Source organism: Phyllostomus discolor, chromosome 10, assembly GCF_004126475.2.
Source record: "Phyllostomus discolor isolate MPI-MPIP mPhyDis1 chromosome 10, mPhyDis1.pri.v3, whole genome shotgun sequence".
Classification (NCBI taxonomy): domain Eukaryota; kingdom Metazoa; phylum Chordata; class Mammalia; order Chiroptera; family Phyllostomidae; genus Phyllostomus; species Phyllostomus discolor.
This window is the reverse complement of record NC_040912.2, coordinates 85,728,866-85,730,580: the sequence shown is the minus strand read 5'-3', so window position 1 is coordinate 85,730,580 and position 1,715 is coordinate 85,728,866. Positions and strand designations below refer to the sequence as shown.

General features: G+C 49.4%; 1 gene segment (V, D, J or C); it reads right to left on the bottom strand.

The window, feature by feature from the left end:
• Positions 1-509: 509 nt before the first annotated feature.
• On the bottom strand, positions 510-1,093 carry LOC118496950. The segment is given in 2 exon segments: positions 510-943; positions 1,045-1,093. Coding segments are annotated over 2 exon segments (483 nt in total).
• Positions 1,094-1,715: the final 622 nt, after the last annotated feature.

The following is a 1,715-nucleotide window of genomic DNA, read 5'->3' as shown; positions in this document are numbered from 1 at the left end:
CCTGCTCTCAGGAGCTGAGTTAAAGCCAGGGAGAAGAGAATGTTCTAGAAGCAGTAGGTAGGATTGGGAGGATGAAGAATGCACTGAAATTGAACAGAGGATCAGAATGTGTCTGTTGGCATCCACAGTAGGAATTTTTTTCTATTTCCAGCTTGAAGATTAGCATTCCAAAATAACAAAAAGGACAATGACAAGTGGAATTTGGTGATAAGATAGACTCTAGAAACATGGATAGGTGTGTGTGTGTGAGGTTTGGGTCATTCTGTTAGGAGCTTAGAAGGAGAGGAGAACGGAAGGCTGAGAAGTTTTTACCAGAAGCTCCCACAGTTTAAATAAGGATGTTGGTGCAGGAAGCCAGGAACACACACAGTGTGGGTAACTGAGGTCTGTCTCTCAGGTGTGGGGAGTGCTGAGCCCAAAGACAGCGTGTGAGGAAAACCTAAAGCCCCCTTCCTACATTGTTTCCTTTGCTGGGGTTTGTCTGTTGATACCTTTTGCTTTCTGCCCTTTCATGCCCCAAACCCACACATGTCTCTGGATGCAAGTGGAGCAGAGAAGTCTTTTACACAGGACCCCTGGGGGCTGATGAGAGAAGGGGAAGCAGGAGGTTTCTGCACAGGGAGGGGGTGACTGTGCAGCGCTGTGGCTAATCTGCTGGCACAGAGGTACACGGCTGAGTCCCCGGGTTCTGTGCGCTGGATCGTCAGAGTGGAGAATGACTTATTAGGCATGTGAGCTGAGAATCGCTCCTTGGGCAGCCCTGTCTCATCCAGAGGTTTTGCATAGCTGAAGTAAATCATAAACTCCAGTCCCTTCACTGAGGTCTGTCTGTACCAGTAAAGGTAGTCATGGCCTGGAATTGGCTCACAATTCATAGTCACATCTTGTCCCCTTGTTGTCACCTCGTGCCTGGGTGTCTGGGTGACACCGGCATCTGTGTGCTCTGTGGAAGACAACAGAGTTTTGGAAACAGGATAAAAGACATAAATGGAAACAGAACTGAGAATATTAACAGAATGCAGATTCTTAATTCCTGGGACTCACCTACTCCCAGGAGACAAAGGGCCACCCAGCAGAAGAGCCTGTTGGCCATGGCTGGGTGGGTCATGAGGGCCCCCACTCAGGTAAGTGACTTGTTCAGCCTGCACACAGGAGCAGGGCTTCTTCTTCCTCTGGGCTCCGCAAGGTGGGGTGCATCTTGGTAGTGACATCACTCTCTGTCATTTCTCACAGATCCTCCTCCCAAAGGGGAATATTAATCCTCTTCAGTTGTACTGAGTGGTATAGGTCATGTCTCTTTTGGGGCCATTTGAGCCAGTCAAAGTCTCCAAAACTTTCATTAATGGTCACTTCTCCCAACCCTGTGCTGCCACCATTCCTTGTTCCCTGCTACATCCATTGTCTGCAGTCTCCCTGGCATGGGGGCGTGCGTGTGCCATCGGCACTGCAGCATCTGGGCAGCAAAACAGCACTTCCAGTCCCAGGTCCTTCACACTCCTCTCAGTGCACTCCCTGACTCCCAGACACACAAATCTGAATCATTTCAGGCTGACCTGAGGCTTTTCCCCAGCCCCTCCGAGGAGAATTGGAGGTATGGGTGATTATGAAGGCACATAAACAGATGCCCTGGCAAAGGAGGGTTGGACTTAACCAGGGTTGACTTTATCGTACTAATCCTTGTACCTGGTGTAGATAACGTGAGAAATAAGACCTGA